The sequence below is a fragment of the Seriola lalandi genome, unplaced genomic scaffold (genome assembly GCF_002814215.2).
Source record: "Seriola lalandi dorsalis isolate HSWRI2012SDOR001 ecotype SW California unplaced genomic scaffold, Sedor1 jcf7180002054736, whole genome shotgun sequence".
Taxonomy (NCBI): Eukaryota; Metazoa; Chordata; class Actinopteri; order Carangiformes; family Carangidae; genus Seriola; species Seriola lalandi.
The window spans coordinates 1,098,594-1,111,391 of NW_019525289.1; the positions used below are offsets into that span (position 1 = coordinate 1,098,594).

Here is a 12,798-nt window from a genome sequence, read left to right on the forward strand (position 1 = left end):
CCACCCCCGAGAAAGTTGCTTCAACACTCACATTTCTCTCTTATATAACAGTTGTAGTTCCACGGGAGTTAGAAACTTTGAAGGTGTGTCCTTGCTATCAATAGATGTCTGGATGTCAACTGGGTAACTAGCAGTCAAAATAATGCGTGATACATGGTTAAAAATGTTTATTTGATTATTTAGGTTGTGGTTCATTCATTTTAGCCATGATAGTGGTATGACTCCATGGATGGCAGTGTGAACTGGTCCACCACTATGGTCCAGATTAAAACATCTGCTGGTTGGATTGACATGGTCCAGGTGTTCGGAGTAGCATCTATTTTTATCATTTGTCACAATGATCATTTGGTAAACAAGACAGTGTGTTTGTGTGTGTGGTTAGATGATATTGCATTGTGTCCATTAGAACTATATGCTAACCAAATACACATAACTGTTAAAAACCGGGTTTTATAACACTGAATATGATGCACTGTTGCTCTTGTATATAGAATTTGAAAGTGCACACTAAATTTACAGCTACCAAGACTAATTCTCATTCTTTTTCCAACACTCACCATCTTTGAGTCAATAAGAAAACACATGACCAAATGAAGAAAACAATTAATCTAACTCAACAGTCAGTCCAAAATGAAGAGGTATTAAACAAATCCTGAGCAATCAATTTCTCTGAATCATTTGTGAAAGTTTGAAGTAATGAACGTAATGATTTTATTCTTTCTGGCGGAGAGTGAGAAAAACATTTCCATCTGAAGACTGCTTAACCAAGCTTTCATTAACTTTCACTTAACCCAACAAGTCAATTAAGAACAAGTCCTTGTTTACAGTCTTTTCTTGTTTAAGCAGGCACTTGAGGGGTGTTGAAGGAAAAGGGAGGAAATAGAGTTCTGGAGTGCTCGCCTTGAGATAAGATTATATAAGATTAGAAGATTAAAAGGATTAGGTTTAGAAAAGATTTTTAAAAAGTGAGATGTGCTTTTGAATTATTTAAGAATAATCACAAACACAGAATCCAAAAAAACAAATCTCACTTTGGCTCAGTTAAAGCGGATTTAAGTTCTTCAGTGATAAAATTATAAGAAGTTGACTTGAGAATGCTCTATATTCTGTACATGTTTCTGAGATAATGACTGACAAAATTAATCAAAATATAATAAAAATGGCACAGTGTGAAATTAGAAACTCATTCACTGGCTGTGTTTATCTCTTTTGGCCCTGCTGCCCGGCAGTGGAGCAGAGAGCATATAAGGGCTCACATGTGAAGCCAGCCAATGACCAACACACTTCACATTGAAAAACACAACTTGAAGTTGCAAGTTTGATTCCCTCATACTGATTAACAGCCACATTAATCTAATAAGAAATACAATAAGTTCTTAGTTGTGTCAGGTGAGCTGTATCATGACTGACGGTATTAGTTTTAACAAGAAATCCCCTAATTATACTTAAATACATATACAACAAACAGGCCTCACCTGGGGTGTTGAGGAGGCGGGACTTCCTGCAGTGGTAGGACAGCTCCTGTTCGCAGTGCTGTGATTGGCTGGTAATGGCCAACAGCTGTTCCTCTTGAGACGAGTAGTCAAAATGAACTATATGCTGGCTCACACCTGGAGAGGGTCGGACTCTGGTCAGCTCTGTGTTGTTGTGCTGCATCACCATCCATGTGTTCTCCTCTGGAGGGAATAAACAGACCCAGTTGATATCAATTACTATCTGATTGTTCGTGGAATATACATAGTACCACATGCATGCCAATGGATGACATTTCTGTGTAGTTGAACTCTGAAAATATCAATATATGGCCTGTGTATTCTGTGAAGTGAGTGAAAACAGCCTTTAAAGTTTTGAAAGATTTTGATTAACATAACGTTTTTGCTGTATGATGTTGATGTCATCTTTATTTGCAGAAGATGAATGTATTGTACATTTAAGATTGGCAACTGAAATGAGACCTGCTACCTATTCATACAATTAAAGGCATATTTGAACTTGAGCATGGACTTTAAACAGACTGGAAAATAGAATACAGGGGAAAAAAAGAGAATATTAGATTAATATTTAGATAAATAAGTATACAAATTATATGAAGCAGTGAGAAAGAGAAAGAGAAAGAGAAAGAGAGAGTGTGTCATAATTCACATTTATATGATTATACAAATGACATGAAGGATTGAGACACAGAAGGACGTGGGAGGAGGGGGCGACTGAGGTGGAGAAGGAAAGAAAAAAATCATTTGCAATTATGTGAACGTTAATCAAGCAAAAGTAGAGTGATGATGGGAGGATGAAGGGGAGTGAATGTGTGTGTGTGTCACCTGTCATGTTGCAGTAGACCAGCTGTGGTTTGATTGGTCCGCTGCCGTCCACGTCGATGTAAAAATGTCCCGAGGAGTTGCCGTTGTGTTTGTACGCTTCACAGGACTGTTCATACACAGCTGGGAGGAAAATAATAAGATCAGCTTCAACATTAATCACATCAACATCAGCACATCTGCTGGCACACAGGAGCTGTGAGGGGATGGAGATCACACCCTGTGGAGGATTATGGGTGCTTCTTCATACGTATGTATCACCACTGAATCATTACCAGCATGAAGCGTTTTATTTCTGCAGCAGCGTCCCATAAAGTCAAGATCAGTCCAGCTGGAGAGGACAGTAATGACTGATGGGAAGTCATAGACTCAATAAATAAAACCTTTATCAGCCCCACCTCTTCCTCTCTATCTCCACAAGTCTTCCTCTTCCTCCTCCTCCAGTCACACACACACCTGTTCTTCCTCTGCAGCCACATAATCGAGCCCTTCAAGTCAAATCCATATCTAAAGGTTCCCACACTCTGCTCACCTGTTTATCTCGCTTCTTCTCCACAGCCAAAGGCCTTTTATTCATCACATTGCCTCAGTGTAGTTAGAAAAAGGTTTTCACAGAAACGTCAGCAATAAAAAATGAGAGCAGAGGTGAGGTGTGTGGGAAACTCTCCTCTTTTGGTCTTGAGGTGTTTGGCTCAAAGGGAATCGGCACAGAACCAGTAAATCTCGCCCATTATCTCACCTCACTGCCATGGTTCCATTTATTTATTCAGCATTTGGCAGTTTAGTCACAGCTACAGACTCATTAACCTCCATCATATCACTCACATACAAACAGATTTAATAATACTCTAACCTCCTGCATCAGAGATAAAGGACGTGCAAATAATAAAAATGACTCATGGGGGCAGGTCTATTTAAAGGGTAGTTCCAGTTTATTACAGCCTGGATGTTGTATTTATAGCTTTTGCTGCCATCTCTATCACTTATAAGAACATAGTAGTCCTAAAGACAAGGGAGAACATGGTAGTCTCCCACCGTCCTCCACTACCATCTGTATATGAATGAACAGGATGTCAGAGAATGTCAGTGAGCCAGAAATATAAGTGGATGAGCCTTAGTAAGCATTCGTGATGTCAAAGAATTCTCATAGTGAAACATGAAAAAAAAAGATTTTATCACTCTGATTATAATTCTTCATCTTCATTCTATTTACGGGGCTTCTGAATGTTCCAAATGTCCCCCAAAATAGGGGCCCCTTCACCCACTATGCACCTAAACCCTACTAAGAAATGTTAGTGACTCAGTGGATCTTTTTAAATGACTGAAAAAAACATACCTGTTAAATTTTGCTTTTCATTAGCTCTTTGAGTTTTTTTTTTCTTATTAATGTTTTTGTCTTAAATGTTTTCAGTTTTTCAATGATTTCCCTGTTTTTACTCCCTTTCTCTTTTATATTTGTCAAAGCACTTTAAGCTGCATCCTGTGTATGAAAAGTGCTATATAATAAAGTTTATTATTATTATCATTAATTATGCTCTAAGTTTTGCAACTATAATTCCTATAATTTCAGGGCTTTGGGGGATGTAAACGTATGGGGCATAACATGCTCCTGGAAGAGATGAGTGTTCAAGAGATTCTTGCAGATCGGTGCAGAGACTGTGGTGAGAACAAGGATGTTTGTCGTTGCTATGACACTGAAGGAGCGCCTAGTGAGATAGGATTCAAACCAAGAAAATGCTTTGCCTGAGATGCCCACGTCAGAGACTAAACCTTTATTTGTTTACACTCTGGCAAATCAGTACCATTAAAAGTTTGCTAATTTCACTATTAGCATCTTGTTTTGCAAGGGAAAGACAACTATCACAGGATTACTTTGGAAACCTTTTGAGTTTTCTTTTAAGAAATGTGGCTCCAATTCAAAAAATCACAACTATTCGGGACTGTAAAAACAAAATGTTGGACCCTTAACATTAATAATTATACTGTGTAATGTTTTCTGTGATTCCTGTTTTTTTTTTTTTTTTAAAGTATATTTTGGGTTTTAACGACGCTGTAGCAAAAGAGATTTTATTTAATCTAATTTTATCAGATTTTTCTGTTTGCATACTGCCTCTGGGTTTAAATGATGAAGGAGGAAATATCCCCATTCATTATTCTGGTTGACACCCAGCCTCCCTCCTCATTTGTATTTCATCTGTCCCATCTCACCTGCCTATCTATCTGTCTTGGCGGTCATGTGGCCATGTTTGTCTGACAGGTGACTTACAGCTGTGGCAGGTGGCTCCGGTGTAGCCGCTGTCAGAGCAGTTACAGTGGAAAACGGTCCAGGACTGACTGCATTGGCTGCCATGTTCACAACGACTGGGAGAACACCTGAGAGAGAGAGAGAGAGAGAGAGAGAGAGAGAGAGAGAGAGAGAGAGAGAGAGAGAGAGAAAGAGTGAGAGACGTGCTTTTCATGGCAGTTTGAAAATTGTCCTTGACGTGTTGCCAACAAACTTTCATATATCAGTTTACAAAGCGTTTCAACTTTTGTTCTGCTGTTGCTCCAGATCATACTTTTTTTTTTCTCCACCACCTGATTCACTTCATGAGTCCACAGGATAAGAAACACTGACAGAAACCAAACTATGCCACACACTCCACCTGCAGATTAATGAACAGTCCAGTCCAGATCATATACAGTGTCCTGGGAAGTACTACTGCATATATGAAGAAAAAGTTGTATAAAGCTTTTGTGGGGCCCCAGGGAGCTGTGTGAAATCAGATAGATCTGCTGCATCGATTTTGATCCTTTTTTTTTTTCTGTCACTCGTGTGTCAGATAATGAGATGGGAGACTGATGCTGAATGGGTAGAGTACTCTTTTAAGGTAATAACTCTGTTAAAATATTAACATGTCTCTGGCATTATGTTTGTCTTAGTGTGGTTATAATGAAAGTGTTAGTGAGCATTCAATAGCACCGAATGCCCTTTGACTTTGGGGTTACAGATCTCTTTCTAACCATCATCAGCCAAAACTGCTTCATCTTTACAGAAATACAGATGACTGAGTGGAAACATGCTTTCAAACTCCCACTTCCTTTCAGAGAGAGAAAACTACTTCATTAAATTTAACAGCCCTCTTATGAAATGCAGCTTTCCATTTTAAGGAAGAAAAAACCTTTTAGCCAAAGCTCTTCAAGGTTATTTATTTGATGGTTAAATATACTGCTAAATAGCAGAGCAGGATCTCAAATAGAACATCTTTTATTTTAAATATTGGTTTCTGTATTTAGGTGAAGCTGTGAGAGGGTGTTGCTCTGGAATAATAAAAAAACATTTTCTAATGTTAAATCGAAAGATGACATCTGAAGAATATTCATTTGAAACACCTTTCACCCTTCCTCAGAGAGATGAAAAGAATAACTTCATTACTTCACACATTTCATTTTCTTTCATTTTACATAAAAGGAAAAGTTTTACTCTGAATAGAGACTATCTTTTCACTTCTTCTCAGCAGCAGATTGTTTGAAGAAGTTCTTTAAATGAATCCAGCTCCCAGGAGAATTCACTGAGGCCCTGTGTGTTATTTATAGATAAATATCATACTGCTGTAGCCATCACGACATCAGTCCTGTGTAGGAGGGAGGGAGAGGGACGGAGGGAACGGAGAGAGGGGGGTAGGGCTTATGAAAACACATGAAACATTATTACCAGCCTCAACAGTGAGTGAGTGTGTGTGTACGAACATTCATTTATCTGTTCCGGCATGCGCACACGTTTTTCAGTGAGCTGTCAGACACATGGTGTGACTGTGACTCCAGTCCCCTGAGGACCACTTTAGGTAATTCATGGAAGCCAATGATCAGGTAATTTTTTCCTTTCAATTAAAACAAAGCAGTTTATTATTAGAAAGAAAGCATGTGTGCAAGGAAGGTAGAAAATCTTGACACTTTTGCAGTCAGCAGTGGAAGAATATGCCAACTGCATACAAACTATTTACATTAATACATTTTTCCACAATAAAAAGCTCAATAAAGGCCAGAAAGAATGAGACCGCGTGAGATGGAACTGTGCAGCTTTAGACTTTAGGTAACTGCAGGAAACAACTGGAAAACATCACGTTAAGGGTAAGGGACATGAATGCGGACAGAGGTAGCAGTTCCTGAAGCTTGGAAAACAACAACAAAACATTTTGCAGAAAGATAATGAAGGGCAGGAAACTGTGGTCTGGACTCATGCTCCGTTCAGCTGTTTCTTCTTCTTGTTTTAGCTGCAACTTTTCAGCTGTAGGGAGCAGGAACATTTATATAAACCCTTAATTAAAAAAGACTGCTACAAAGGTGGGTCATATTAGATGTCACTTACCACTCTGTTTACTCTCTGTACACTATATGTAGTACAGTATGTCAGTCAACAAAGACTAAATTTAAGTGCATTGTTAGGTTAGGGTGTATGTGACAGTGTATTGTATTATATCATACCTGTAATGTTACTTATTTTCCATGTTCTATTAGTTCATTAGTCTGATAGTGAAATAGCTTTCAAATCTTCCAATAAATTCTTCCATACATCCATCCACATCCATTCATTCATACAATGTTGTTGTAAAACCAAAAGTATGATCACTTGAGGTGAGTGAGAAAACATGTTTAAACGACGCTTTAAAACAACACAGCTCAGCCTCTGATCTACTCTGTATCTGGTAAGACGTACAGAAAGACGTCATGTGACCTGATTCTGCTGAGAGAAAGACAGGTAGAGGACGGACGACAGGAGACGATGAGTAACAGTGTTTTCATCCACACTGGTTGCTTTCCATCTGCTTCAGGACCGGCTGGCACCTCCAGGAGGTTTGACACAAACACACACGCACGCACGCACACACATACGCACACACACACTTTTATGTCATCTGTGTTTACAAAGCTTGTCAGCATGTGTATGTTGTACTTCTATCTGTCTTTATGTTCACAACTGTATGTTTCAACCAGTGTATTTACTTAGGTGAACGTATGTGACAGTGTGTGAGTGTGTGTTTGCTCAAACCCAGGCGGGAATATTGAGTAGAAAACAGATGACTGTACAGAATCTGCAGCCTCCCTTTTATTTAGATAAAAGCCCTGAGTCAGCAGCCTGTCAGCCTGCTACAGGCTGATGTTAACCTCCGTTTATCTCTATACTGCTTTAATCTAAGCGTAAACTGGAGCCTTGCAGATAAAACACTTCACTTGATATTTTATTTTATATATTTAGTGCTTGTGTATGTGTGAGTCAGTTATAGGCAGGATTTCAAGAATGTGAGTGTTGATGTAATCGAATTCAGTGTGTCAGTAGTGTTATACACAGTAATATGGTCTTTGGTCAGACTGACTGCTGATGAGCTTCAGATTCAGTTCTGTCTAAATGAGTAGTGTATAATACTGACAAGGGCAATGAAACACACTCTGCATAAGTACATAGAAACAAACAAGCATCGACATACTCATTGCAAATACATTTGTATATACTCAAGCTGTGCGTTCATACCTCTGTAGAAGTAAACAACAGGAAGAGTGATACAGCAAGAGACTGAAGGGAAGCAACAATCACAGAGGAGAAGCTTCATCCTGATCTTTGCTACACATGGAGGTACTAACATACTAACTAATGTAATTTCAAGGCAAGTTCTTATGTAGGAAATATCTTAGAGCCACATTTTAGGTCAGTAATTGTCACTTCAGGTATCACTGTATCACATCACATCAAAGCTCTTGTGGGTTTAAACCCCAATAAATCTGCAAAATTTTCTCTCTAATCACCATGGATTGATTTATTGTACTGTATAAATCAATCATCAGCCAGCACCAGGATGGCCGAGAGGTTAAGGCGTTGGACTTAAGATCCAATGGGCGAATGCCCTCGTGGGTTCGATCCCCACTCCTGGTATTGTGTTTCCTTTCACAGGCAGTTTTTAAGTGGACAAAGTAAGATAATTATGTGTCTTTGCACATCAACGGAGTGCATCATCCTCTTAGTGTATTTGCACTTACAAATTGACCTTGTGTGTTCAGATTTTTGAACATGAAACTTTTACCAGGCCTTTAATGCAATGATTAATAGAGGCATTTGGATTCCAATCAAATCAACATGCTGTTTACACACCCCTTTGTACAGTTTGATTTCAACACACTTGATTAGCTTGTTTGACAGATAACAGCAGGATATTTTAATCTTCACATTGTTGTTCCTTTGCAATTAAAACAACAACAATTGGATTCAAATTTAGTCCTTCGTCTAAGATTCATATGCACCAAAAGTGTCTCAATCACCACAATGCAAGAATCAGAATGGCTGAGTGGTTAAGCTGCTGGACTTAACATCCAATAGTGAAATACCCACGTGAGTTCAAACCCCACATATGGTTCTCTGCTTGGACCATTATATCACCACAGAAGAGGGGTTGTTTGGAAACCTTTTGGCTTCAATTGTGCAGAATGTACTGTTCAGAGCATACAGTACTTTTTCTTGTCTTCAAGTGCACAAACAACAAAGCCACATGTATTCATCCAAGAGATCGCATGTTTGTAATTAATACAAAGTTTTGCATTCAAAAACACGTCGGCTACATGAACAACAAGTCCTGAAGGGGAGTAAAACAGCAATTTGTCAAGTGGGGTTGACATGATGGTGAAAACCTGCACAGAAGAACACAGCTTCATGCTGCTGTTGCTGCTTCACTGCAACTAAAAGTTCTTGATAAGACAGAGTGAGCCTGCTGGTATTATTTGAGACATAAAGTCTGGTCTTTTGTATTTAGAGATGAAACACTTTGCAAGCCCAACCACCAACCCTTCCTCTGCCCCCTAAAGCTTTTCACAGCAGTGTAACAACATCAAACTCCTGCTATCTCTTGTGGTTGTGTTAATGATGATCACAAGTGCTAGAGGTAGCTTGCCAGGAAAATGTGGATGTGGGTTGTAAGTAGTGGAATAAAGGACCAATGCTGTACAACATATGTCACCAGGATGGCCGAGTGGTTAAGGCGTTGCACTCAAGATGCAATGGACATAAGTCCTCGTGGGTTCAAATCCCACTCCTGGTATTCACCAAAAGTTAAAGAAAGTCTCTACTATAACTAAGTAAGAGATGGAAAACACAGCTGTTTGATCAGATATACACCCTGTACATCTAAACAAAATCAGCTTTGCCAATCTACTGATATAGCCTCAGTGACAGCAGTTGATGTTTACATCTCTATGAAAGCTTTGACTGGGTAACTCGCACCTTTCCTATGGGCCAATTAGAATGTACTAAACTACTATGATAAACAAACTGGGGTTCTTGGGTTTAGATGAGCCTTCAGGCAAGGAAAAGAAAATAAGGGTTTTACTTCAGAGGTTTCTGCCTGCCCACACAGAGCAAAAAAGTTGTTCAGGAAATAATGTTGACTTTCTGACCAAGTAACTACAATGTGAATGCAGACTACACCTGAGGTAAATTAGATCTGACTGTAAGAATGATGGGTCAAATCTATTAAATGCATGGCTGCTTCTACATTGTACTCCTTGCATGGGGTTATACTGCTATTAAGCCCGCGCACACACACAGACACACACACACAAACACAGATTTAACAGCTGAGGAAAGAGAAGCATATGGAAGCTAAGTCTACAACTCCAGTTTCCTTTAAACTTTACATCCCATGGACCCTCGGTTTAATCAACAGAGTAACGGTGAGGGAAACCGCAACAAAAGCTGTGGTTTTTCTCTTGTTCTGTTCCTGTGAGTAGACTCTGCTGAATACTAATCTGATAAAAGTTGAAACAGGAAGATATTTAATTAAACCCACCGGAGCAAATTCTCCCTCTGTGAGGAGGCTGGTGCGCGTAGCTGTGTTCGTATATGTATGTATATGAATGTGTGCTTGCTGGTTGTTGCCTACAGGAGGTTTCATACAGTAATTGTTGCAATTGTTCCTTTAATTGTGCTGTGTTTTTAGTGACGTCATTTTCTCAAGCAAAGGTCCAGAATATTGGTTAAACATTGGTAAAAAATTTACAAAATTGTAAAAAGTGTCTCCATTTCTCTTCTTTATGGTTAAGTCTCATTTCACATCTTAACAAATGAACAGCTTTAACATCTCCTTTTCTCTCTCTTTCCCCACTTATTTTTTCCAACGTCGTCTCTGCCCTGTGTGTGTCTCTCACTGTCTGACTAGAGTTGCAATGATTGGCTGAGTAACATCATGTGACCTGTGCTATAAAGGCTAAAAAAGCTGCAACGGTTATAAATACAAACACTTATAATAATTCTAATAAATATAATAATTCTCAATAATTTATAGGCTAGTGTGGCATCCGAGTCTGGATCTGGACTGCGGTCCACCTGTCAGTGACTTCTGGTATAGACATTCATGGTCCCTAGAGGATGAATCTTACTCCTTGTTGGCTTTTCCTCTGCTGCCACGATGTGGTTGACAATTGTTGTTTGAGGCGGAATATCTGATCAACTACTGGATGGATTTCTATGACGTTTGGTTTAGACATTCATTTTCCCCCGGGACGACTTTTCATCTTGTGCCAACGCAGACCAAAGTGTCAATGCTCTGGTTTATGACATAATACCTGCTAAATATCATCACATGGGCAAAGTGCAGCTTCACAGAGCTGCTAGCATGGCTGTAGACTCTTAGTCTTGTTAGATCATGTTTTACAGATCTCTCTCGTATTACATTTGCATTGTAAAGCACTTAGTAACCTTAAGTGAGTAAGTAAGTGACATATAACTAAAGTTTATCATCACTATTATTATACTCAAGAAAACTGAAAGGTAATATTGAAAGGTAGGTGGTCTTTTAATGCCTGCACACCTTTTATTGGACATACAGTGTATCTCTCTCTCTCTCTCTCTCTCTGTGGTGTACTTCAGTGTAGATGTGGGTGGGGATGGGGAATCATTATGTCGGCACTAGATAGCACAGTAGAGAGATGACAGGGGATGAGGGAGGAAAGAGAGAGAAATGGGGGATCACATTCAAAATGCAGCGGTCCACAGCTGAACACCCACCAGCTACATCATCGGCACCTCCAACCCTCGGCCATTAGGATGCCATCAAACAGAAAACTGAAAGCCTTTGGTAGATGCCAAAGCAACCTACATAGCCTCAGTATAAAATGGCTCCAGCAGGAATAAAAGCAGAATAAAATCTCCTCACATCAACAGAGAGTGGAATACTATAAATAAATTAGATCAAATAATAAATTTGAAGATTTCTGCTTTAAAAATGGCAATGATTGGGGCGTCGAGTGGCCCAGTGGGTTGAGCAGGCGCCTCATATGTAGAGGCTACAGTCGGCCCTGGTTCGAATCCCGCATCGGACGGCCCTTTACTGCATGTCATTCCCCCCTCTCTCTGTTTCTCTCTACTGTGCTATCCATAAAAAGCCCCCCCAAAAAATATACTAAAAATGGCATTTTGCATGGTGCAAACTGATACACACATGAAAATAACACATTGCGTTCTAGTGAGAAACAGATGAGAGAAATATAAGAAGAAACATTGATTTGTCAGATATGAGGGAGATCATAAAACAAACAGGGCTGTCAGTGGTTATTTCACACCTCAGGTCTCCACTGAACAATAATTCTCCATTCCTTAATGGAAATACTGTGAGTGTGTGTGCATGCTGTTGATTCTTTGTGTGTGTGTGTGTGTGTGTGTCTGTTTGTGTCTTTCCTGGATCCAACTCTTCGCACCACTTCCCCTCACAAATAAATTAGTCTGCCAAAAAAATAGAAGAATTACATTTCACTTCCACAAAAGTTGTGTCTCATATAAAGTTGAGTGACAAAATAATCAAGGCAGCTCTGTAGAGAATAAAACTAATGTAACAAACTTCTGACTGACAGAACATGACTCCAGATACTGAACTCTGTACTTTGTAGTGCTACAATTTAATCATGTGTTCTAATATTTCAAACATGGACATATATCAAGAATATGTTATTCCTTTTGAACTCCTAAACTTTGGGCACTGTGTGTAAAAGGGGCTATATCTCCTACACAAGTCTATTATATTTGATGTAAACCTACTGAAATGAAAGCTTTGAGAGACTTTGCACTTTAATGTAGGATCCGTTATTTTATCTAAAATTGAACGTGCTGAAGCTCAGAGCCTGAAGAACAAAACATGTTGCTCTGTGAGTCTTGCAGGTACTGAAAGTGAACAACTGGAGTAACCAGGATGGCTGAGAGGTTAAGCTGTGGGGCTTAAACGTCCAACAGTTCTCTGCCCATGTGGGTTAAATCCCCACCCTCGGTAGAATTGAACACAGCTTAGTTAAGTGTAGTGTATGTTTGCGTGCAGTGATCAGGACGGCTTGGATAGTGTGATTAAGGCTGAATGTTTGACATTTCAAGCTCAGCCTCTTAGGTATTTAAGTTACTGGGCTTAAAATTGAACTATAATATGATCTCAACTGTGCTTCTTGTGCAGCACCGATGTTTTTAAAGGTCATGTGC

At 39.3% G+C, this 12,798-nt stretch overlaps 1 protein-coding gene and 2 non-coding genes across 3 annotated transcripts in view; 2 read left to right on the plus strand and 1 right to left on the minus strand.

Annotated features, from left to right (window-relative positions):
• The window catches only part of LOC111668454 (contactin-associated protein-like 4), a 107,307-nt gene that overhangs the window by 32,612 nt on the left and 61,897 nt on the right, over positions 1-12,798 (minus strand). Inside the window, exons 11-13 of the mRNA XM_023424532.2 lie at positions 4,582-4,688; positions 2,319-2,438; positions 1,476-1,676 (exon numbers count right to left, since the gene is read on the minus strand). Coding sequence (XP_023280300.1) covers positions 1,476-1,676; positions 2,319-2,438; positions 4,582-4,688 — 428 coding nt within the window. The remainder of the gene's footprint in view (positions 1-1,475; positions 1,677-2,318; positions 2,439-4,581; positions 4,689-12,798) is intronic.
• On the plus strand, positions 8,141-8,223 carry trnal-uaa (transfer RNA leucine (anticodon UAA)). Its single transcript has one exon. It is a non-coding gene; the product is annotated as a tRNA-Leu (tRNA).
• Positions 9,297-9,379, plus strand: trnal-caa (transfer RNA leucine (anticodon CAA)). The gene has a single exon. It is a non-coding gene; the product is annotated as a tRNA-Leu (tRNA).